At 35.2% G+C, this 24,933-nt stretch overlaps 1 protein-coding gene across 1 annotated transcript in view; it reads left to right on the plus strand.

Moving 5' to 3' along the window:
• The window catches only part of LOC121387817 (zinc finger CCCH domain-containing protein 15-like), a 31,689-nt gene extending 19,728 nt beyond the window's left edge, over positions 1-11,961 (plus strand). The window contains exons 6-12 of the mRNA XM_041519034.1: positions 151-256; positions 1,612-1,688; positions 4,921-4,989; positions 6,631-6,708; positions 8,210-8,311; positions 10,403-10,547; positions 11,150-11,961. Of these exons, the coding sequence (XP_041374968.1) occupies positions 151-256; positions 1,612-1,688; positions 4,921-4,989; positions 6,631-6,708; positions 8,210-8,311; positions 10,403-10,547; positions 11,150-11,349 (777 nt within the window). The 3' untranslated portion in view covers positions 11,350-11,961. The remainder of the gene's footprint in view (positions 1-150; positions 257-1,611; positions 1,689-4,920; positions 4,990-6,630; positions 6,709-8,209; positions 8,312-10,402; positions 10,548-11,149) is intronic.
• The last annotated feature ends 12,972 nt before the right edge of the window (positions 11,962-24,933 follow it).

Here is a 24,933-nt window from a genome sequence, read left to right on the forward strand (position 1 = left end):
TGACATCCAATGGTTGATGATGAAGTAATCAGTTTGCTTTTGTGATGTTGTTAAACAAACTTTTAACTAGATATACAGGTCAGTTGATTAAAGAATGAAAAAGGAAGAAAAGAAATACTTGTCAGACTAACGTTCTGTTTGATTTCACAGATATGTAAGTTTTTTCTGGAGGCTGTGGAAAACAACAAATATGGTTGGTTCTGGTCGTGTCCCAATGGCGGAAACAAGTGTATGTACCGGCACGCCCTCCCAGCAGGTCAGTTTATAGTTGTTGTGGGTTTTTTTCATAGATTATGTATATACATATAACCGTGAGTAGTTAGGATGGGCTATATACCTATCTCAATGTCCTCCACGGGTACAGTCTCTGTGTACTTGCCTGCACCCACCTGGCATCCTCGTCCTCTGTCCCTAATAAAGCTGGTCTGACCCATGGCACTAACGACTGCCGGTAGTAGGGGAGTATAGTAGGTGGTTACAAATGCCTCTTTAGACCACAATGTAGGACTGCAGAATCTAAAACGAGGATATATGGTCTGCCCATGCACAGGTGTATGTTATACATCCGGCAAGGGGAGATAATTCTGCAGTGTTTGTTATGACTCGGGGTCGTGAAGCATTGTTGTTACTAGGTAAGTATGAATAATAATGAAAATTAGAAACACATTTTCTAATTCAATGCCAGAAGTAACTATTGTACACTCTAAGAAGTGGTCAGACTGAGCACGTAGTTAAAAGCTGAAGGGAAATGACAGGTGTGTGGCACAGATAGCCACAAGAGACAAGCACATGTCGCGGTTGGAGAGACAAGGACTGGGATGTGGAGGTGGACAGTGAAAGAAGTTGAAAGATAGGTGGAGCTACCAGATCGGAAAGAAATGAGATGGAATTCAAAGGGAGGGGATGAAAGGGGACAGCAGGATAATAACACAAAATGAAGACGGGCTATTTACACGGCAGTCATATTTTTTTGGGGGGGTGTAGGGGAAGCCCAGTCAGGACTCACTGGAAAAAAACACTGGAAAAAAACATTCTTTTAGCCAGTTTTCACATACGTAGAGTATTTCTTTCAAAATTATTCAAAAGCGACTAATTAAAAAACACTTTTATTAGCTACATACCGTACTAAATGTTGTGTGCACTTTGTATAAAAATTAACAGTTGCCTAAGTCGGCAATGGACAGGGTGAGCCCTACCCAGTGTATGGCAACAACACCCTAACTAAAATTTACCATCTGGAAGTGTTATAGAACTATTTATTACACATATGGGCAGAGAGAAGTGCAGAAAGGAATGATAAATATTGAAAATGAGTAATAAATAGAATACCGAAATCGCTACTCGGCAATACTGTTTATCTTGCACTCATGAATTGATCAGTTCACTTGTGCAAGATAAACAGTATTGCCTCATAGTTCGTTGAGTATTCTCTAATTGATTGGCTGTTAGGAGGAATTTAATATAAATCTAGACAGGCACAGCATTCTGTGTTTTTATAAATTTGTGTTATATTTGTGTTGAAAACTTCAAAATTGTGGAGAAAAAAATTGTCTGTGTTGGAGCAGATCATTGGAATGAATAACATGAATTAAAATGTTCATTCTCTTTCAGGATTTGTATTGAAAAAAGACCAGAAAAAGGAGGACAAGAAAGATGAAATATCACTGGAAGAGTTGATAGAAAAAGAGGTAACCAGTTCTACTTTGTCGTTTCCTAGGAGACGGGCAGTAGTCCTGTGGTAGAGTGCTCGTCTGATGTGCGTTTGGTTTAGGATTGATTCCTGTTGGTGGGCCCAGTGGGCTGTTTATTGTTCCAGCCAGTGTTCCGCAACTGGTATAACAAAGATCATTGTGTGTACTGTCCTGTCTGTGAGATGATGCATTTAATTGATCCCTTGCTGCTAATTAATTGAAAAGAGTAACTCATGGAATTGTGTTAGCAAATTTTTTCTTTAATTATCCCTGTGGTCCTTCACCATATGCCCAATGCCATATGACTGTAAATATAATGTGCTAAGTGCATCATTAAATAAGGACCGGCCTCGGTGGCATTGTGGTTAGGCCATGGGTCTACAGGCTGGTAGGTACTGGGTTTGGATCCCAGTCGAGGCATGGGATTTTTAATCCAGATACACGCCAAACCCTGAGTGAGTGCTACGCAAGGCTCAATGGGTAGGTGTAAACCACTTGCACTGACCAGTGATCCATAACTGGTTCAACAAAGGCCATGGTTTGTGCTATCCTGCCTGTGGGAATCACAAATAAAAGATCCCTTGCTGCCTGTCATAAAAGAGTAGCCTATGTGCAGGGCACAATATTTCACGCGAATCGCCGTTCTGTTCGCGTGTCGGTTACGCAAAATTAAATTTACGCAAACCGCAAATCAGTTACGTTGTGACCTGTAAACGTTCAGAACTTAAAACTTGCAGACTTCACGATTACAGGACGTTTATTCACACAGACATGTATACTAATAGTGTTCCAACAAATGTTTTAGACTGATTTTTAGATACTTGATGTGCAACAAACAAGTAGACAACGGTATATTGCAATGGTTGTAACTTGCGACCAGTCTAAACTAAATATTCAGTATAGAGTCGAGCCAAACGTTTTGAAGAAATTTGCACGGACCACCAGGGGCGGCTAAATTATCTGCTGCTATTTTATTACTAAAGGAATATATGTAGACATAATATTGGATTGCCTATAATTTTATAAATGTTGAAAACGGTTTTAAAGTAAAAGAATCCAAAAGTGTCACAAAAGTTGAAAAATACTAACATCGCATAATGAGCTTTAAATAAAAAATATTTGGAACGTCACTGTAGTATAGAAGTACCATCGATAAAGTGAAAGTAGCATCGCCACCGCAAAATATTGTCAGATTGTGATATTTCTTTTTATGTTATTGTAAGATTTATTTGTATTAATCTAATCATGCACCAATGAGTAGCTAGTTTTATAGTTCAGAGGAATTGGACATTTGTTGCTTGGTTTAAAAAAAAAAAAATTAATAGTTTTTTATTTGCTGTATAGATCTACCAAATTTTACATATTATCAGTGGCAAATGGCGCGGTAACCTTTATTTGTTGTTAATAATATATACTTGTATTAGTCAAATCGTGCACCAGTGAGTGTTGTGCGTTATTCTTCAGAGGAACTAGGGAATGGGCATTTTAATTTGCTGTATAAATCTACCATATTTTATATATTATCAGTAACAAATGGCACGCTAGCCTTTATTTGTTGTTATTAATATATATTTTGTATTAGTCTAATCATGCACCAGTGAGTGTTGTGCGTTATTCTTCAGAGGAACCAGGGAATTGGCATTTTCCCTCCAAATGTATCTGTTTTGTTTCAGTACTGAGACTGATATTTAGTCCTTTTACAATAGTGTTAACTTTAGCATGCATAGAGGTTCTAGAATACGGTGGCCCGATGCCTGAGCACAGTGGTTTTTAGATTCGGGCAACTAAAAATTATTTTCTGCGATCCCGATGACAAGTGATGAATAATAATTCTACTACTACTACTACTACAACTACTACTACTACTACTACTACTACTACTACTACTACTACTACTAATACTAATACTACTACTACTACTACTACTGCTGCTGCTACTAATACTACTACTACTAATAATAATAAATCTACAATGCTATGATCGTACGATAACAAAAGAAACATCTACAAGTCTCCAAGCATTAAAGAAACTGTTTTATAAAATGTTTACTTTTGTATTTTGTTTTAAATTTATGTTTGAGCTAAAAAATTATGTACTTTAAATATAATTTCAGCATAACTTTAAGGAAACCGATCAGGTAACCCACAGGTTATGCAAATATAATTCATGTAACCGAACAATTGGTTACCTAGGTAAAAACCACGTGAACCGACTTCTGGTTACCTCAGATTTTGAAATATTGTCCACTGATGTGGCGACAGCGGGTTTCCTCTAAAAAAAAAACCAGTGTCAGAATGACCATATGTTGAACGTCCAATAGCCGATGATACGGTAAAAAATCAATGTGCTCTAGTGGCGTCGTTAAATAAAACAAACATTACTTTATTTTCATTAAACCGGTCGTGGCAGCTGTCGGTCTACAGGCTGGTAGGTACTGGGTTCGGATCCCAGTCAAGGCATGGGATTTTTAATCCAGATACCGACTCCAAACCCTGAGTGAGTGCTCCGCAAGACTCAATGGGTAGGTGTAAACCACTTGCACCGACCAGTGATCCATAACTGGTTCAACAAAGGCCATGGTTTATGCTATCCTGCCTGTGGGAAGCGCAAATAAAAGATCCCTTGCTGCCTGTCGTAAAAAGAGTAGCCTATGTGGCGACAGCGGGTTTCCTCTGAAAATAGTGTCAGAATCACCATATGTTTGACGTCCAATAGCCGATGATAAAATAAAAAATCAATGTGCTCTAGTGACGTCATTAAATAAAACAAACTTTACTTTACTTTTTATTTTTATTAAATAAAGTACTTCTTTCTTTTTTTGGTTGTTCCCTAATAACAGTTTGAAAGGCTATACTAGATTTATATACACTTGAGAAGTGCATTTTGTAGTACGTCAAACATGCTAAATTTGGTTCACCACTGTTTTGCTGCTAGCTAGCAAAAGAATGTTCTTAATTTTGTTTTCACCCCATCACCTTCTTTTCCTATCTTTCCTATCTACCACCACTTCCTGTCCTTGTCCTCCCATATGTAACAGTTTCCACAGTCCTTTTGAGTTACAGTTTATAAACTGGACACCCCCCAAATTAGTGGCCGAAACTTGTTTTTACCTAAGGTTGGTTTGATCCCCGAAATGGTGTCAGTTTTTTTTTTTCAATTCCCTGGCTGTGTCACTGGTTAAACAAGGGTACTGATGACATATTTAAACATTCCTTTCTTCTCTAACAGAGAGCAGCCCTGGGCTTTGAAACGACGAGAGTGACACTGGAAAGTTTTTTAAAATGGAAGGCGAGAAAGGTAGGTGCTAATATATCTTTTATGATTCAGCAGTCAGCGAACATCATTTGTTAAGATTATTTTTATTAATAAAATATTTATTAAAATTTTGTAATGAAATTTTTCTGTACACATTTCCAGGCCCCTGAGAATTGAAAATTTGTGCAAACAATTTATGAGTTACACAAAACCAAATTCAAATAGAATTTACCGAGTTCTGTTCAGATGACATCGCATAAAAAACCATGATCATATTCTTTGATAAACGTAAAATGTGATCAGGTTGTGGAAAAGACATTAGAAACTGATTTATGTGTATTTTAAGTAAATAAGTTGTTTTGTTTGTAAATATAGGAATTGTTTGTAATTTTTTGGTGAATATATTGATGTATAACAGTCACAAAAGTTTATGTACTATAGAATTGCCATGCTAAGCGGTTTTATTCAGTTTGTCAGGCATCGAAATGATCAATGTGTCTGGGAACCATGTTTTATCCACTGTATTTTAAGAAAGAAATATTTCCTCTGAATATATTGAGGTATAACAGTCACAAATGTAATATACCATGCGATTTTATACAACTTGTCAGGCATCGAAATAATCATTGTGTCTGGAAACCATGTTTTATCCACTGTATTTTAAGAAAGAAATATTTCCTCGGAATATATTGAGGTATAACAGTCACAAATGTAATATACCATGCGATTTTATACAACTTGTCAGGCATCGAAATAATCATTGTGTCTGGAAACCATGTTTTATCCACTGTATTTTAAGAAAGAAATATTTCCTCGGAATATATTGAGGTATAACAGTCACAAATGTAATATACCATGCGATTTTATACAACTTGTCAGGCATCGAAATAATCATTGTGTCTGGAAACCATGTTTTATCCACTGTATTTTAAGAAAGAAATATTTCCTCTGAATATATTGAGGTATAACAGTCACAAATGTAATATACCATGCGATTTTATACAACTTGTCAGGCATCGAAATGATCATTGTGTCTGGAAACCATGTTTTATCCACTGTATTTTAAGAAAGAAATATTTCCTCTGAATATATTGAGGTATAACAGTCACAAATGTAATATACCATGCGATTTTATACAACTTGTCAGGCATCGAAATAATCAATGTGTCTGGAAACCATGTTTTATCCACTGTATTTTAAGAAAGAAATATTTCCTCGGAATATATTGAGGTATAACAGTCACAAATGTAATATACCATGCGATTTTATACAACTTGTCATGCATCGAAATAATCAATGTGTCTGGGATGGGACGTAGCCCAGTGGTAAAGTGCACACAGTTGGTTTGGGATCGATCCCCGTCAGTGGGCCCATTGGGCTATTTCTCGCTCCAGCCAGTGCACCACGACTGGTACATCAAAGGCCGTGGTATGTGCTATCCTGTCTATGGGAAGGTGCATATAAAAGGTCCCTTGCTGCTAATCAAAAAGAGTAGCCCATGAAGTGGCGACAGAAGGTTTCCTCTCTCAATATCTGTGTGGTCCTTAATCATATGTCCGACGCCATATAGCTGTAAATAAAATGTGTTGAGGGCGTCATTAAATAAACTATTTCCTTTTTAATTAACGTGTCTGAAAACTGTTCTATCCTCTATATTTTAATAAATAAATATTTTGTTTACAGAAACAAGAGAAGATCGCAACAATGGTGGAAGAGAATGAGAAAAAGAAAAACGACTTTAAACAAGGGAAACTGTTGGGTGTAAGTATGGCTATGTACACATGTGTAACAGTTTAATTTATATTAATAAAAGTTTTGATGTAAATATTTAGAAATATTAAAGGGACATACCCTAGTTTTTAAACACTACAGCATATTTTTCACTATTAGAGCCGTTTATGATAACTGAAATCAAACATTACTTATATTTTATTGTTTAGATTATCCATTTCCGTAGAACCGAAGTGTTTCTGGTCATTCTGGTGTTTCTAATATCACAAAATGCATTTTTCATATTTTTAAAAACGTACATGCGTCTCAGAAGTAATGGAAATTGATTCGAATTCTAGTCAATTTTTTAAAGGATTTTTTCCAGTTTTTATGTCACAGACTCTTCTTTCACTCTGTTGTAACTTTATCTAAATGTGTTACAGGTTTGTAGCTTAACTAAACTTAGTGTTCATTTTATACGAGTTGAATCTAGGTTCTGCGCCTTTAATTGTAATAAAATATTGTATAATTATATTTTAATCAAATGCATGTAAATATTTAATAGTAGATGATTAATAAAATATGGTTGTAAGCAATATAATATTTTAACAAAATGCCAGGTGTACGTTTTTAAATGTATTGATAATATGATTTTAATAAAATGGTGGGGTAAGTGTTTAAATACCTAGTGGTTTATCAAATGTTTTGTTTTGTTGGTAATTAAAGGTAGGAGAGTAATTTTTGTTCTGTATACCTTGTACCGGTATATCTCTTCCTCTGCCACCTCGTACACTAGAGGTTTCTGTGAATAACATTAGATGAAGGTGATATGATAGAAGAAGATGTGATACCTGTCAAATAGTCTGCAGTCAACCACTTAAAAATGTCTCTGGTTTATCTACCAATTTTGTTCTTTTCTGTAATCCACAGAGCTTGAACTTAAGAATTTGTCTCCCATGGCAAATAAAAAAAATATTGTCATATGAAATCACCCACCAACGGCTATTTTAACCCTGCCTACGCCAATGTTTTAAAAAGTGACTTTTGCAGCAAATAAACATGACTGAAAGGTTATTTTGCTGTGTGTAGAAATATTTTAAATATACAAATATTATACACTGACAGATAATGTACACCAGGTGTATACATTTTGACATCGTTGAGGATCTTTACCGACAGCACTTTTTTCTGTCAGTAATGCTCCCGACCTACAGCAATTTATATATCAACGAAGACAGTTGCTGTCGGTGCCGTTGTTAAGTTCGAACCCTGACCGGTGTTCTTACCTAAGGTTGACAGGGCTCTGGGTCAGCATAAATGTTCTCCAAATTATCTATTTAACTTTAAAAAATGCAGGAATCCAGTTATTTTGTAACAAAATATCAGTTATTACATTAAATTATTTTGCCAAATTAAAATAAAATTCGTCAGTTCTTTTTGAAATTCGTAATTGGCAAATTTGGCGAGTGCCAGAGCTAGTCCTGGTTGATATGAGCCATTGACAGACACTGAAATGCAGTTCTATTAAACTGCTGGTGACTTGTGTTTTCAGATAAGTGGCAGACAGATGTTCGAGTTCAACCCAGACTTGATGAACGAAGATGATGAGGAAGCCGAAGCCTTTGATATCGAGAGAGAGTTGGAAGATGAAGAGGTAAGGTCATCCATGTTGATTTCAGTGGTCAAGGGGCGGGACCGAGCCCAGTGGTAAGGTCATCCAGTTTAATTTCAGTCGTTAAGGGGCCGGACCGAGCCCAGTGGTAAGGTCATCCAGTTTAATTTCAGTCGTTAAGGGGCCGGACCGAGCCCAGTGGTAAAGTGCTTACTCGATGCGTGGTCAGACTGGAATCGATCCCCGTCGGTGGGCCCATTGGTCTATTTCTCGATCCAGCCAGTTCACCACGACTGGTATATCAAAGGCCATGGTATGTACTGTCTGTGAGATGGTGCATATAAAAGATGCCATACTACAGATTACCTCTTCAAGACTATGTCAGAATTATCAATTGATCCCCCTTGGTGGGCCCTTTAGTCTGTTTCTCATTCGAGGCAGTTCACCACGACTGGTATATCAACGGCCGTGGTATGTGTTATACTGTTTGTGGGATGATGCATATAAAAGATCCCTTGCTATTAATGGAAAAATGTAGCAGGTTTCCTCTTCAAAACTATGTCAGAATTACCAATTGATCCCCATTGGTGGGCACTTTGGTCTGTTTCTCATTCCAGTCAGTGCACCATGACTGGTATATCAAAGGCTGTGGTATGTTCTATTCTGTCTGTGGGATGATACATATAAAAGATCCCTTGTTACTGATGGAAGAATGTAGTGGGTTTCCTCTTTAAGACTGTATGTCAAAATTACCAAATGTTTAACATCCAGTAGCCTATGATTAATAAATCAGTGTGCTTGTTAACTTTTTGTCAGTCTTTAAATGTAGTGTTGGGAATCGGTCAAAATTCATCTTTGATGATTAATTATACTCTTTCGATTATACAGATAGTTAAAAAAGTAATCTATGATTTTCGGAGGAGTGGTGTTTTCCCTTTCAAACGACTGGTATGTCAAAGGCTGTCCTTTCTGTTGGAAAGTGTGTATAAAAGATCCCTTCCTGTCCATGGAAGAAAGTAGCAAGTTCTTTTTCTGAAGACTTGTGTTTCACATGCAACGGCCGTGATATGTTCTATCCTGTCTGTGGGATGGCACTTACAAAAAGATCCCTTGCTACTAATGGAAAACATGTAGCAGATTTCCTATCTAAGACTGTATATGTTGAAATTACCAAATGTTTGACATCCAATAGCCGATGATTAATAAATCAGTTTTGCTCTAGTGGTGTCATTAAACAAAACAAAACTTTAGCAGTTGTGCAGTTTTATCTGACATAAGCAATTTATCGTTTGTATATCACTCACTGAATGGTCACTTCTAGAAAATCATTTTTTATTTTGTTTTAAAAAAAGATTATGCAAATGAAAATAGGTTATGCAAAATTTTCAGCATATTGAATCATTTTCAGGTTATGAAAATTTTAAAATAGTGGATGTCTGCATGGAAATAAAGCAGTGATATTTAAAGTTTACTAACTGGCATTTTAATCTTCAAATAGCGTGGTTCATGATCTAACCAGTATTCTGTTAACGGATATATTTAAAAGTGTGTGGTGTGGATAATATATACTCTTCAAAAACAGTAAGGGAACTCTAATATGAATTTACAATTGCCAAAATTGTAAGGTATATTAGCTGTGGAGATTGGTTATATGATAATAGTGAATTATTTGGGCAGACATTACAAACAGTAGTTCAGTGTTACAGTCGGTCTTATGACCACCAAAGATCTTGAAGGACAATTGTGGTCAGAGGTGAAATTTGAAAGTTGACGAGTTTTTTATCAGTAAATCGCAAATTCAAACCATAAAAATTACTAAAAACAAAACAATAACAACTGTATGATCAACAGAATGAAAAAGATTGACAGAAATAATGTTCCACAGTGATTAATCTACCATCATGGAAATGTTCAAAATCGAGAATGACACCCCACGCACGTGTACGGGGCAACTGCGTGATGCATGTGCAAACTATAGAATGTGTTGATAAACAGACCTGAACGTTCTTTACTAGGATGTCTGTGGTCAAAACATATGTTCGGTCTAATAGTTGATATTAACATTAATATTTCAGGTTCCCCTATTTTTTTAAAGAGTATATATATATATATATATTTGTTTTGTTTAATCAGGATGACACCAGAGTCGTTGATATTAACCTGGAAATGCTGTCGGCAGGAGCAAAGGAAGTGGATGGAACGGGAACCCAGATGACAATAGAAGCAAGAAAACAATTGGCTGAAAGATTAAAATCCAATGACGTCGTTAAAAATGATGGTAAAATTAAGATTAACGTTTCGAGTGAGGCACATTTAAAAGGCACAACATAGTTTACTGCAGTGTAGTAATGTACACAGTTGAATAGAGTGGATAGTTCAGCGGATAGAGTGTCTGCGCAGGTTTCTGAAAATTGTAAGAACACGCTCACGTGTGTTTGTGTGTAGGGGGAGGGTTCTGGGGGTCAAACCTGGCTGATGTAGAACCCTACGGGTTAAGTATTTGTGAAAAGAAGGACCGATCGATTATCTTCATTTGGATTATTTTGAATGCTGATTACCCAATAGCTGCTAATTTATATTGTGCCAAGCTACCATGAACTAAAAATCTTTTTCTTTTGTTTCAATAATTCAGTAACAAAAATTACATTTACTTTTCAGTTTTGATGATTCATTAACAAAAATTACGTTTACTTTTTTGTTTTCGATGATTAAATAACCAAAAAATTATATTTACTTTTCTGTTATTTCAATGATTGAGTAAAAAAAATTGTATTTACTTTTCGTTTGTTTCGATGATTAGGTAACAGAAATTGTATTTACTTTTTTGTTATTTAGATAATTCAGTATAAAATTAAAAAAATTAATTTCAATTTGTTTTAGATGAGGCAGAAAAACTGGACATGGCTGGAGCTTTACCAACTATGGAGAATAATACAGCAAAAGATGGAACGAATACGACAAGCACGGCAGCTGTGAATGGCGACGTTGTGGCCGACGTCCCCATTGATGAGGATTTGTTCGCTGGAGATGATATAGACTTCTTAGATGATGATTTGGACAATTTGGATGTGGAAGATTGATGTTAAACCAAGAATTTTTTTTTTTTTTTTTTTTTTTAAAAGAAGCAATTGTGAAAAAAAAACTAGTTCAGTTTCCGCAATGAATACCTGTTTCAGTGATAAAGTATTGGCTATAATGAAGAAACTGACTTGATGAAACCTACAAAATATTGTGAGGGCTGTTCCAGATTGGTCACATGGGAGGAGTGGAAGGTTGTGGTCACAAGATCCTTCCTGTTATATCTGAAAATATAGCAGCTTAACCTACAATTTTATCTGATTTACTTAATGGGTGAGGGGTAGTAGTATTCATATCCATGGTGTATATGTTGATTAAAATGCTATATGTAACAGTTTTATCTGCATATGTTATTATTGTTGCCTTTGGGATTTGATTTGGTGGCATACACCCTGCAGCAGACACACCAAGCATAAATTTAATTTAATGATTGTGCCTCCTGCCTCCCCCTATGATCATTTGTGGAACAACCTGAAAGAGAAGAACAAAAGAGATACAGATTTTATTTCAGCAGGAATTAGAAGTTGTCATGGATTCATGGAATATTATTTTATTTAAAGTTAAAACATTATTGAAAATGTTTGTGTAACTGAGTGAATTAATTTTTGTTTCTTTTGTTTCGTTGATTAATTATTGTGAAAGAAAAGAAAAAACTTTGCTGAAGAGAAAGATAAAAGTTGCGTAGACCAGCAGGTATTTTCATCAGAAAGGTTCTATGGAGTACTTGGATATTATTTCACTTTTTTCATCCATAGGTGTATGTTAAAATGAAGATGCTAAGAATGTACCTAGCCTGAAAGAAAGGTATCTTGGTGAGCATTAAAGTGACGGATCCTAGTTTTTAAACACTATGATGTTTGTTTCAATGTTAGAGCGGTTTCTGATAATTAAAATCAAACTTGAATTCTCTTGTTTAGACCACCCATTTCCGTACTTGCGAAGAGTGTTTCTGGTCATCCGAGTGATTCTAATACCACAAAATGCATTTTTCATGTTTTTTTTAAAACTCTCCTACCTCCGAGAAGTAACCGTTATGAAGACGAGCTTTAGTCCAATAAGTGAGAATGAACGAGGAAGAGTAGATCCGTGAAAAATTATTCACGAGCCCCATTGCGGCGAGTTAATTATTTTTCATGAATCTACACTTCCGAGTGCATTCTCCAACTTAATCCATTATTCATTTTATAAAATATGTGACGGCCAAATTAACTTCTATTTGATCTTTTTTAATGAAAATATTGGTTAAAATGGCAAAGAATATTTTCAAAACTAATAACCCGAAATGGTAGGATCCTTTCGGACCTAACCTGAATGATTCGGTCGAGAAAACCTTAGCAGTGGATAGCTGGCATTAAGCGTGATGCATGTGCTAAATGTGTGACTTCTGATTTCCAATTTAGTTTCGGACAATCTTCGCTGTGTTCCGCCAGAATATATTACTATCATTAGTATCCGGTTTATAAGGCTTAAATGACATGTTCATTTGATGATGCAGATTCTCGACCTCGTGGGCTAATGCGTTGTACTGTTTACAATGTGCAAGTTCTGTCGGTAGTAGGGTCAAATACCTGTCCTGAACTCGTAAAAAGTTCAAATTGCATTGTTTCACAGGTGTTGATTCTTGAAAAATAATCTACATCTTGAGCAATATTGTGTCGTCTCAGTTATGGATTAATTAAGGGTATATTAAGGATGATGGAAATGAGCTCTTAAATCCATTTTTTTAAAAATATTTTTCCATTTCAATGTCACAGATTCTAGTTTCACTCTGTTTTAACTTTATACAAATGTGTTACAGGTTTGTGGACTTGCCATACTTAATACACTCATGTCACCTTAGTCTGCGCGGAACAAAAGTCTGCGCACGTTAATGACGTTACATTACTTCTCGAAACAAGTGTCGGGGTATGTTTGTAAACAAACAAACAACGTTAATTTAATTCACAAAACCGTTGTTAAAACAACACATCTTGATTGTGAATATATGTATAAAACTGGTCGATAACACTTTTATTGAAAAAAAAAAATTAATGCACTAAAAGTATACTGTTGCCAGCCTCGATCAACGTGTTTTTCTATCACCTGTCAACACGTGTCTGTCAACGTTGTAATGATCAACCTTCAACCTTGCATATCAACTTACATAAATTTACATAGAAGCTTCAATACATACCTTATTGTAATTTATGAATCCATAAATCAAATGAATGTCTTATTTAATCTGTTAACGTAAACATCCAAGCATACTTTGAATTTCCCTCCGAGTGACACAATGCAAAATAGCTGCACACAGACTTTGAAGATTGCACTGACAGCATGGCCTATTTTAGCTATAGTCTGTTTCAAAATTATCATTGATTGTCCTATGTCTAACGAACACTATTTGTGCTCATTTACACAGTTAATAACAGACAATTTTTGTTGAATAATGATCAAATATTTTTACATTGGCTTTTTTTAATATTGTCATTTTGTGTTGTCCAAACTAAGGAGCATGGAACACCATTTATATTTATCTCATTTGCACAATCTAAATGTTTCTGAAACAGACTATAACAGGAAGTGTTTGTTATTTAGAACTTGTAAAAAGTCGGATACATTGTTTGTTGCTGTTTTATGTAAACATTAGCCACAGAAGTGGTTGTTTTAATGTTTGCTGCGCAGACTTATGTGCCGTCATGCAGGCCAGTAAATGCAGGGGGTCCCACTAAAAATGCGCTCATTACTTGAGTTTAAAAAACATTAAAATTAAAATAACTTTAGTTGTAACACGTTTATTGTTCCATTGTACTGTGGCAGTGAAATAAATATTTTTAAAGAAATATTTTAACTTTAAAATATAACACAAATGCTTAGGTGCGCAGACTTAGGTGCCACCAGTGTACCCAATTTCACTGGTTGAAATTAGGGTCTGTGACTTTTTGAAAAAAGAACCAGGATATATTGTTATAGGGGTCTAAGATCTTCTCCAACTAAACAAAAAGGCCATTTCTAAACTGAAAAGGTCACAATTTTTCTCTCTTTTAATGGTGGAAGGGAGTGTGTGTGTGTGTGTGAGAATTACAGTGATGAAGGCTTCACGTACAAAACCAAAAGTTTCCAGGAAACAAACTAGCCTACTGATTAAATAAGATGCTGGGGTATCATTTTAGAAAACGTTCCTTTCCTGTAAATGACACCATTGTTATGTTTACAATTCACATCTGAAAGTTTGGGGAAGTAATTTTTTTATTATTATTATTTATTTTTTTATAAAATGAGCCATCTGAAAATCAACTTTAGTTTTAATTGAAAAGGAAGGCATCACAAAACTGAGACATGCAGGGCTGTCATTCACATAATATGAATTGGAATTAAATGTAGCATGTATCTTTTATAATTTTATTATTTAAAAAGCAAATCTAACCACTAAAGGGACATAGCCTAGTTTTTAAACACTAAGGCATATTTTCGACTATAAGAGCAGTTTTTGATAACTGAAATCATACTTTACATGTACTTAGATTTTAGGGTTTAGATTATCAATTTCCATACATTCGATGTGTTTTTTGGTCATCCTGGTGTTTTTAATACCACAAAATGCATTTCTGTTATTTTTAAAAATGCACGTGCGTCTGAGAAGTAACAGTTATGGAGTCGAGTTTTAGTCTATTTTTAGAGGGTATTTAACCATTTCAAAGTCACAGATTCATGTTTCACTCAAGATTATTTCTTTAAAAAGCTTTTGTCTGTCTTAATACTAAATGTAAATAAAGCAAGAATCTGTTATGAATGTATGTGTATCCCTGTGAATAGATTAAGTGTTCTTTTGTTACTTTTATTATCCGATGGTTCAACATAACTGTGTTCTTAATTTTGAACACACGTTAATAACAAGTGTTATTATCCGCATGGTTCAACATAACTGAGTTAATAATAATCATATGAAGCACACGTGTAATAACAAGTGTTATTATCCATATGGTTCAACATAACTGAGTTAATAATAATCATACGAAGCACACGTGTAATAACAAGTGTTATTATCCATATGGTTCAACATAACTGAGTTAATAATAATCATACGAAGCACACGTGTAATAATAAGTGTTATTATCCACATGGTTCAACATAACAAGTGTAATAACAAGTGTTGTTATCCATATCCAACATAACCAAGTTAATAATAATCATACGAAGCACACATGTAATAACAAGTGTTATTATCCACATGGTTCAACATAACGAGTTATTAATAATCATACGAAGCACACGTGTAATAACAAGTGTTATTATCTATATGGTTCAACATAACCGAGTTAATAATAATCATACGAAGCATGTGTGTAATAACAAGTGTTATTATCCATATGGTTCAACATAACCGAGTTAATAATAAACATACGAAGCACATGTGTAATAGCAAGTGTTATTATCCACATGGTTCAACATAACTGAGTTAATAATAATCATACGAAGCACACATGTAATAACAAGTTTTATATCCACATGGTTTAACATAACCGAGTTAATAATAATCATACGAAGCATGTGTGTAATAACAAGTGTAATGATGTAATTTTTGGAATGATGTCATAACACGACATTGCTTCCCTAGTCATAACTCGGACTGCATGTGGAATATGTAATTTCGTCGTCCCATTCTAGTTGTGATTGAACCATTTTGAGACTGTCCTTGTTATTCATAAAAAAATAAAAATAAAAAATGCATAATAAATTATTACACGCGTGTGAATCATATTGATTTTACAAAACTCGTGTTAGGATTCATATACAGGGCTTCTAGATTATGGTAGCCCCACTTCCATAGCTAGTGATATTCTATGTTAGGCTAGTAAATAACTACTACTGCCATGCCCGACGGCTAGTTACTTTTTTCACTCAAATGTTGCAGTTAAGTATGTTTTGTAAATATGAATATCCTGCCCCATATCCCATCGCCTAATGTTAGTGTTTTTAAGCTCTATTCTCCTCTTTAGGTGACATATCCGATTATTACTATTATTTAGTAAAATTGTATTAACTTAAAGTAAAGTAGGGCTAATGAATTTTTAATTGTGGCTAGTAAATGTTTTAAATCACTGATCCCATGGCTAGTGGATTTTGTAAAAATTCTACAAGCCCTGATATATTACCCTCGCTCTCGCTCTGGCAATACAAAAATCCTGACACTCGTTTCGTAATATCAGTACGACTCACAAACTGGTATAATAATCTCTATATATCATACTTAATTCTGTCACCCTCTGTACACCCCCACCGAATGGTGAAGGGGCAAAGAGCAGTAGACCACTGTATATTCAATTAAACGTGTAATTGCAGAAAATTTAAGACTGATGTGTGATGGATTTATTAGCTTTTTGACATTTTACTTGACAATGTGAATAATACGAAAGATGATACAAAAAAAAAAAAATTCTCGAGCTAGGAAGGGACTGTGTGCATGACGTGATTATGCAAGACCACCGGATAATAACACAGTACGCAGCCTTTGAAGTAAGCATCTCACAGGAAAAAGTGCTGTCCATGAACGAAGGTTTCACCATTATGATAATAGACCTGCACACATCGTTGGTCGACATGGAGGCACTGCATGACTGTGGCTTCCAACTTGATGATCATCCAGTGTATTCCCCAGATCTAACACCAGTTGACTTCTGCTTGGGGGTGGGATGTATATGTAGCCCAGCATTTAGTGGGATCGATCGCTGCCAGTGGGCCCATTGGGCTGTTTCTTATTCCAGCCAGTGCACCACAATTGTTATATCAAATGCCTTGGTATGTGCTATCCTGTGTGTGGGGATGGTGCATATAAAAGATCTTTTGCTACTAATAGAGAAATGTAGCAGGCTTCCTCTAAGGCTACATGTCATAACAATAAAATGTTTTACATCAAATAGCCGATGATTAATAAATTGATGTGCTTTAGTGGTGGTGTTAATCAAAACAAACTTTTAACTTTATGCAAAACCGGCGGCTAACCATCTGTTACATAGCCTTTGAAGTAAGAATCTTGCCAATAAGAATTCAGGACATCCTGACAAATGTCCATGACGAAGGTTTCACGAAATGTGTGCTGCTCCATCACGATAATACCTGCACACATCGGTGGTGGACATGGCAGCACTGCATGACGGTGTCTTCCAACTTGATGATCATCCAGTGTATTCATCAGATCTAGCACCATCTGACTTCCCTCTATTTCCTTACCTGTCTGCTTGACTGTGGCTTTCAACTTGATGATTATCCAGTGTATTCATCAGATCTAGCACCATCTGACTTCCATCTATTTCTTTACCTGTCTGCATAACTGGCTTCCAAGTTAATTACAATCCACTGTATTCCCCAGATGTAGCAAATAGCAGGCATACCTTTTGTTGGTCCTAGTATGGCCGAAAACATTTTGATCACCCCTCAGTATTTTGATATCCTGACTGCATCAGTTTTGATATCTAGTGCCTAAAACACACACACACACTCACACTGGGTGATTACTCCCCGCCCCCAGCATCACACTTTTTTGAAGTAGAACAGCAGAAAAAGTTTAGGATGCAGACCATTGAAATTTTGATACATGGCTTTTAAATAGCTCATATTACAAAATATTCAGCAATCACTGTATACATGGGCAAAAATATGATGACTAGATAAATCTCTATATTTTCGGTCACTGATCAAAAATATAGGTCATGTGACATAAGCCCGACTAGACTAGAGAGTATTTCAGAGTAGATTTTCAATAAACGTACTCTTTAAATCATTGGTTGAAGTACAGTAAATACAAATAACTTTTAGTTTTGTGATAACAATACCAAACTTGTATATTTATTTATGAATTAGAGTTTAGAAACGCTTTTTTAATGTGACAGAATGTAGCTAGCGTCTTACAAATAATGACGTCATGTATCTTGTATGAAGTCGTACGGCAAAAAGCCTTGCTAGGTTGACAATACTCTATTTGCGTACACAAGACTGGAATAAATAATGATTTTCTGAATATTCCTGTAGGATTGCAGGATAAAAGAAATAACTGGTTGCTGTCTTAAGATATCGGCTTTATCCTGCTCAGGTCGAATGTCGAATGCAATTGCCATTCTAACCTTCGCAAGATAAAGCTGATATCTTAAGACAGTAACCAGTTATTCCCTATGTATAATGTGAAAAACGTCTGCCAGTATACCAGTGAGAACATACTTAACATCTATTGTACATAATTGAAAACTATAAATAAAATGTATGAGAATATTGGAAACCGACAGTTTTTCTCTCAGGAATGGGTTTAGTTGGTTATTACTTGGAACCTCAGTATCAAGATTTACTGAGGTTTTTTTTAAAGATTAAATATATACAGTTATATATATAAACCGGACACCATTGGGACCAAGACAAAAGTCCGGTATTAAGAGGGATCCAGTTTAGAGGGGTTAAGTGCTGTCCTGGTTTTTAGAAAGGGATTCTGTAAAACGTCTGGTTTTGAGGGAATTCCAGTTTACAGAGGATCCGGTCTTAGGAGGTTTCACTGTAGAGCAATTAAATCTTACTGACTCAAACAAAACTATCGTACAAAAGTGCTTCTTTGTTAAATGATTTTATTGTACATTAAATCTGTGGAGGGTTTTTTTTCTTGTACATATTATAAGTGTAAATATATACCAGTATACATAACATATAATGAGATTTCAGTTTTAAACCCATTAGTAAAGGAACACTTTTGGATAACACCTTAAAGTGTGGCAGATCTATTTGTTCATTTTTTTTATGTTGGAGAATCCAAGGAATCCCTTGGAGAATGTTTGTGGTCTACAGCCATATGTCATTGCGGCCTCTCCTAAAAGGATTTTCTGAATCTGCCACTGTTAAAGGTACTTGATCTTAAACACTGTATGTATGATGCATGTATTTGTGTGTAAAAGTCTTGGTCACATAGAAATGCTGTCTTGAGCTGCTGTTGGCAACCAGAAAAAATCTGATGTACACAAATGTTTTATTCTAAATAAGAAGCTGTGAATTTCAATGAGAAATACATGTATACCATACAATGTTTTAAACAGAACCATACACCTTTATATACACACACCGGATTTTATTATTTTTATTTTGTGTTTTTTTCTTTCCCATAACAGATTTGACCGTGTTATGTTCTGTTCTGTTTAATCAGTTTATTTTATGAAATTTCAGCTTTTTTGTGATGGAAAGAAATAAGGAAAGACATAAATATTAGTGACAGCAAATATTAACTACAACCAGAATCCTCGCCCACTGTATGAGGAAGTTAACTGTGTTACTGGCGGTCAATCTCACAGGTTTGACATTCAGTCCCATATTACATCTCTGTACTTATACATGTGTACATGTGTAACTATTTTAGTCGGGGTTAGCTTTGGGTGAGCAAAACATTCGCAGAGTTATTTATTAAACACATTTTTTGGGGTTTTTTGCAGAAAAGGTTATTTTCTAACACAATGTCAATTATTACATGCAATTATTTCGCCAAATTAAAATAAAATTTGTCACCTATGGTACTTTTAAATTTGGCAGTTGGTTAATTTGATGAGTGACACAGCTAGCCCTGCTAGTAGTGAAATACAATTGGTCTCGGATGCCATGTCAGGGGCGGCGCAGATGGTGCGGCATAGACACCACTTTTTTTGTGTGGGTTATACATGTACATGTATTTGTTGTGTCTGTGAAAATGTCCTTAACTGGTGAATTTGAAAGGAGAGTGGCAACCTCAAGCTGTATCACTGGGTTTTTTTTTTACACTGTGCCTCCCTGTGTGTGTTCTCTTATTTCTTTCCATCAGTGTATTAAAAGATATATATATCTAAAAGATTTCTGTTTGTTAATGATTAGGTTAATTTGTTGTCAGTATTGACAGTCTTTCTAGGTTTTTGTTTTGTTACTCAAAATATTTGTTTCCCTATCCTTGGTACTGTTCCAGAATTGAACATATGGGGAAGGAATGTGAGTTAATTTCTTTGTCTTGCCTCAGTGAAGTCATAAGGGGAGATAGATGTATTACATTTCACTTTTCCAATGCATATAACTTTTACATTTAGCTGCCATTAAAATTTCGTGTTTCCATCCATTTTTTTCAACATATACATAAATAAACATTAATTTTTAAATTTTCAGCCAAATGGCCTTCCTAAAAAAATTAATGGAGTTAGCAAATCTAGAAATTAGTGGTTTATTTGATTTGCTACATATAACAAAAACTCTAGAAAGCTAATTTTTTCCACAAAAAAAATAAATTACTGTATAGTGTTTATTTGTAACTAGTCTGTTTCCCTGTAAAAGATTTATGTCATGCTTCCTAGATCAATTTAAATTGGTTTATAGTTTGTTATATTTTAGATTAAATTTCAATTTGTTTTTAAGAACCTGGGGCCCTATTTTCGAAGCCATCTTAGCGCTACGAAATCGTAAAACCGTCGTAGGTTGTGACGTCACTACAGCGAACGCCATAGTGACGTCATAGCTTACGATAATTTCACGATTTCGTAGGCTAAGATAGCTTCGAAAATATGGGCCCAGGGCCCTAATTTCCGAAGCAGTCTTAGCCTATGAAATCGTAAAATCATCATAAACTATGACATCACTATGGCTTATGCTGTAGTGACGTCACAACCTACAATCCTAAATATTACATCCCACATTTCTTTATTCACAGAATCAGTTTATGATAACGGTCTTTAATTCTGTGGTAGTCCGTTATCTCCCCATAACTTACAGAATACAGTTTTATTTAAATCTCTTAAGAATACTTGTAGCATATGAAATTTAGCAGAACCACTAGGTATAAAATAATAATTACATTTACTCCTGCTCCCCTCGCCTCCCTTGTGATCAATACTGGAACTACCCTTGGTTGCTTTCTGTCTCAACAAATATTCATTATCAGTTCTCTCCCTTGCTTGTGTTTGTTGTTCGAAAATGGGTTTATGTAAAAGTTTCAAGTTCCTTGTGACAGCATTGCTTTTGAAACAAAATACCATACTGATTAATAAATGATGTAAATTATTTAACCTGTTGTTGTATTTTGTTTGTCTTGCTTTTTTTTTTTTTTTTAATTATACTGTTATTACTGGTGATTGTGTGCTGAATTCAACTTGGCCTCACATAACACCGATAAATTACTATTGATTACTGGTGATTGTGTGCTGAATTCGAATTGGCCCAACTCGACACAAATAAATTACTATTGATTACTTGTGATTATGTGCTGAATTCAAATTGGCCCCACTCAACACAAATAAATTACTATTGATTACTGGTGATTGTGTGCTGAATTCGAATTGGCCCAACTCGACACAAATAAATTACTATTGATTACTTGTGATTGTGTGCTGAATTCAAATTGGCCCAACTCGACACAAATAAATTACTATTGATTACTTGTGATTGTGCTGAATTCAAATTGGCCCCACTAAACACAAATAAATTACTATTGATTACTGGTGATTGTGTGCTGAATTCGAATTGGCCCAACTCGACACAAATAAATTACTATTGATTACCGGCGATTGTGTGCTGAATTCAAATTGGCCCCACTAAACACAAATAAATTACTATTGATTACTAGTGATTGTGCTGAATTCAAATTGGTCCCACTAAACACAAATAAAATAAATTACTATGGATTACTGGTTATTTGTGTGCTGAATTCAGTTGGCCCCACTAAACACAAATTATGGGCCCCATTAAACACAAATATGAATATGAACCAAGTGTACCCTTTTTCTATTTTGTTTTTGCACCACCAAAAACTCCATATGTACATTGTATAAACCTGTATGCTTTAACTCTGAAAGCGGACCATTTGCTTCAGCAGTGGGTTTTTTCTTTTTTCGTCCGAACACCTGCCCCCCCCCCCCTCCCCCCAGCCTACGCCCCTGGTTTATAGATTCATCTATGAATTTTTATCTTCGTGCTTGCAAAATTTATTTTTGTTTTATTTATTAAATTGAAATTATTATAATTAACAGTATTCGAAGAAAAATCCCTCCAAGTGTTCCTAACTTTGTTCTTTGATGAAGAAGCTTACAGAAAACCCATACCTAACATTTTGATACCCAATGTAAATGTTCCAGCCAGTACTCCACAATTGGCTGTGGTATGTACTATCCTGTCTGTAGGTTGGTGCATATAAAAGATCCCTTGCTGCCAATTGAAAAGAGTAGCCCATGAAACAGGTTTCCTCCCTCAATATCTGTGTGGTCCTTGACCATGTTTGACACCATATAACTATAAATAAAATGTGTTAAGTGCGTTGTTAAATAAAACATTTCCATCCTTCCTTCCTAGTGTAAATTCAAATTTTTTTCTCTGTACTTGAAAAAAATAAAAATATGTGTCAAAAACCTGCAGATGAAAAGCAATGTTTGGGGTGGGATCTAGCTCAGTTGGTAGAGCACTCGCTGGAGGTGCTTGCATCTAGGATCAAACCACGTCGGTGGACCCATTCTCTGAATGGATTCCCCCCTCCCACCTCCGACCCGTCCCAACCAGTGCACCATATGAGAAAGTGCATATAAACATCCCTTGCCATTAATGGAAAAATGTAGCAGGTTTCTATATATGTCAGAATTACCAACTGTTTCACATCCAATAGCTGATGATTAGACTAATTAATCAATGTGTTCTTGTGGTGCTGTTAAATACAAACATTTACTTTTTAAAGAATTAACTGTAGTGTTATAATGCAATAGTTAAATAGTACACATTTTAAACAATAATGAATCCTATTCTAAGACTGGAATGCAAATAAATATGTATTAAAAGCTCCCCGCTTCCATTGTTGAACTCTTCTGTGGCATATGAGTACATCTTTGATTCATAACAACTAGCATGTGTATTAATATTACTTTATTAAATTTAAAATAGGAAGAAAATACATTAAAATCAACCAAAAATACATTAAAACAAATATGCATACATACATGTATATATGTAATTTTCTATTAGAAAAAGAAAAGAAGAAAAAAATCAACCAAAAATGCATTAAAAACAATAATGCATAAAATGTCATATACTCTTACATGAATTTTCTCTATGAGTAAAGAGAAAAAAAAAATCAACCAAAAATATATTAAAAATGCACATACATGTATCAACATATACATACACATATTCTTCTATTACCCAACCTTCCCTCACATCATTTCAACTTGATACAAGCATAAGTTGTGACATCTTGTAACGATGTTTATAAAATACTGTGATCAAACAATAAAATAAATAAATATGACTTGATAAATACATCTAGAACATGATTTTCAGATGTGGACTGACGTGCCATTCTTGGGAGGGTGAAATCTGGGCATCTTCACAAGCCAAGGTTTGTTAAAGTTTGTTTTATTTAACAACGCCACTAGAGCACATTGATTTATTAATCATCGGCTATTGGATGTCAAACATTTGATAATTTTGACAGTCTTAGAAACCCACTACATTTTTCCATGAATAGCAACACATCTTTTATAAACACCATCCCACAGACAGGATAGCACATACCATGTCCATTGATATACCAGTCGTAGTGCACTGGCTAAAGTGAGAAATAGTCCAATGGGTCCGCCGATGGGGATCGATCCAAGACCAAAAGCACATTAGGTGAGCATTTTACCACAGAGATGAAACGGGGTTATGAAAAACAAAATCTGGAAATTTTAATATTTGTGGTTGGGTGCATACATTCCGCCTAATATATACTAGCAAGTGAGTGGATGATGTACCACAGCAAAGTGCATAAGTAATTGGATGCACCAACAATCAAAGGTTCTAGGTAATTACACCTATGCTGGTATGTTCCACTGGGGGTAATTGTCAACTTTAAAAAACCATCTATGGGTGGTTGGTTGACTTTAATGGTGTGTTGTGTACTGTATAGTATAAATACATATATATATATATATATATATATATATATATATATATAATGGAATACATTATTTCAAAATACTGATCTGTCACTAATTTTTTTAATTTTTTTTAACTTTAATGAAAAATAAATACTAGTAATACAAATTAGCTGTTGGTAACTCTACCTCTTAACCCCCCCCCCCCCCCCCCCCATGGCGATTTAAACAAAAAAGAGAAAGAATCAGAGTGGAGGTAGTGGTGTTTTACCTGCCTTGACATGCTCATACAGTATACAAACCAACTACAAAGTCAACTATGCATAAGTAGTCAGGTTGATGGTTTTGAGTCTGTTTCATTGATTGCCAAGGAGATGGACCAAAGTAATTTAAAAAAAAGAGAAAGAAGTTCAACCACACCACTAGAGCACTTTGATATATTAATCATCGGTTATTGGATGTCAAACATTTGGTAATTTTGACATATAGTCTTAGAGGAAACCTGCTGTATTTTTCATTAGTAGCAATTTTTTTTTTTTTACATGCACCATCACAGACAGGATAGCACATACCACGGCCTTTGATATACCAGTTGTGGTGCACTGGCTGGAACGAGAAATAGCCCAATGAGCCCACCGATGCAGTTTGATCCTAGACTGACCGCACATCAGGCGAGCACTTTACCACTGGGTTATTGGATTAAAGTGGAAACCTGCTGTATTTTCC

Source organism: Gigantopelta aegis, chromosome 13, assembly GCF_016097555.1.
Source record: "Gigantopelta aegis isolate Gae_Host chromosome 13, Gae_host_genome, whole genome shotgun sequence".
NCBI lineage: Eukaryota > Metazoa > Mollusca > Gastropoda > Neomphalida > Peltospiridae > Gigantopelta > Gigantopelta aegis.